The following is a 602-nucleotide window of genomic DNA, read 5'->3' on the forward strand; positions in this document are numbered from 1 at the left end:
TGAGGACTAAAGCCTGCACATGGTTTGCGCCCTAAGATTAATTTATATAGATATTTTATGTGCAATGGGGTATCCCTTTAATAAAATTAAGTTGGGCTTTAAATCTCAAACGAGTAATCTGTAAGGCCCGAATTAACATTTTCTGTGAGAAGTGCATATGTGACTGCTGAAATTTTAACAGAAGCTTTGCACAACTTGACAATATATGTGCTTCATATTTACTAAATACAAACTACATGGTAAATCAAAGAACAATTTTTCCCCTTCAGATGTCTGTAGCTATATCTGAAAACCAAATAACGACTGCACGTTTTCACTTAGCAAAATTAATAAGGAGAGCTAGTGGTAATATCACAGTTAAGTCAGGTGTTGCCAGTCTGAAAGATTAATGATAGATACCTAGGGAACCTAGGCTTGCTAAGAGTCATTGAGTAAATGGTTTTCTTTAATCTATCTAAATTGATAAGGAAACCTCAGGGAACCCATAAAACTGAGCTTTTAAAATGTTCCATGATTCGCTGGGACCTACCAGGGTACTTCAAAAAGTTCATGGAAAGACTCACTCTCTTTAAATTCTATTTTCCCACAAACTTTTTTTATTT

The 602-nt window shown here is 34.7% G+C and overlaps 1 protein-coding gene across 1 annotated transcript in view; it reads right to left on the bottom strand.

The window, feature by feature from the left end:
• Positions 1-602, bottom strand: part of RAPGEF5 (Rap guanine nucleotide exchange factor (GEF) 5) — a 127,249-nt gene that overhangs the window by 48,417 nt on the left and 78,230 nt on the right. Inside the window, exon 8 of the mRNA XM_008588925.1 lies at positions 112-166. Within this exon, the coding sequence (XP_008587147.1) occupies positions 112-166 (55 nt within the window). The remainder of the gene's footprint in view (positions 1-111; positions 167-602) is intronic.

This window comes from Galeopterus variegatus, unplaced genomic scaffold, assembly GCF_000696425.1.
Source record: "Galeopterus variegatus unplaced genomic scaffold, G_variegatus-3.0.2 Scaffold5107, whole genome shotgun sequence".
Lineage (NCBI taxonomy): Eukaryota > Metazoa > Chordata > Mammalia > Dermoptera > Cynocephalidae > Galeopterus > Galeopterus variegatus.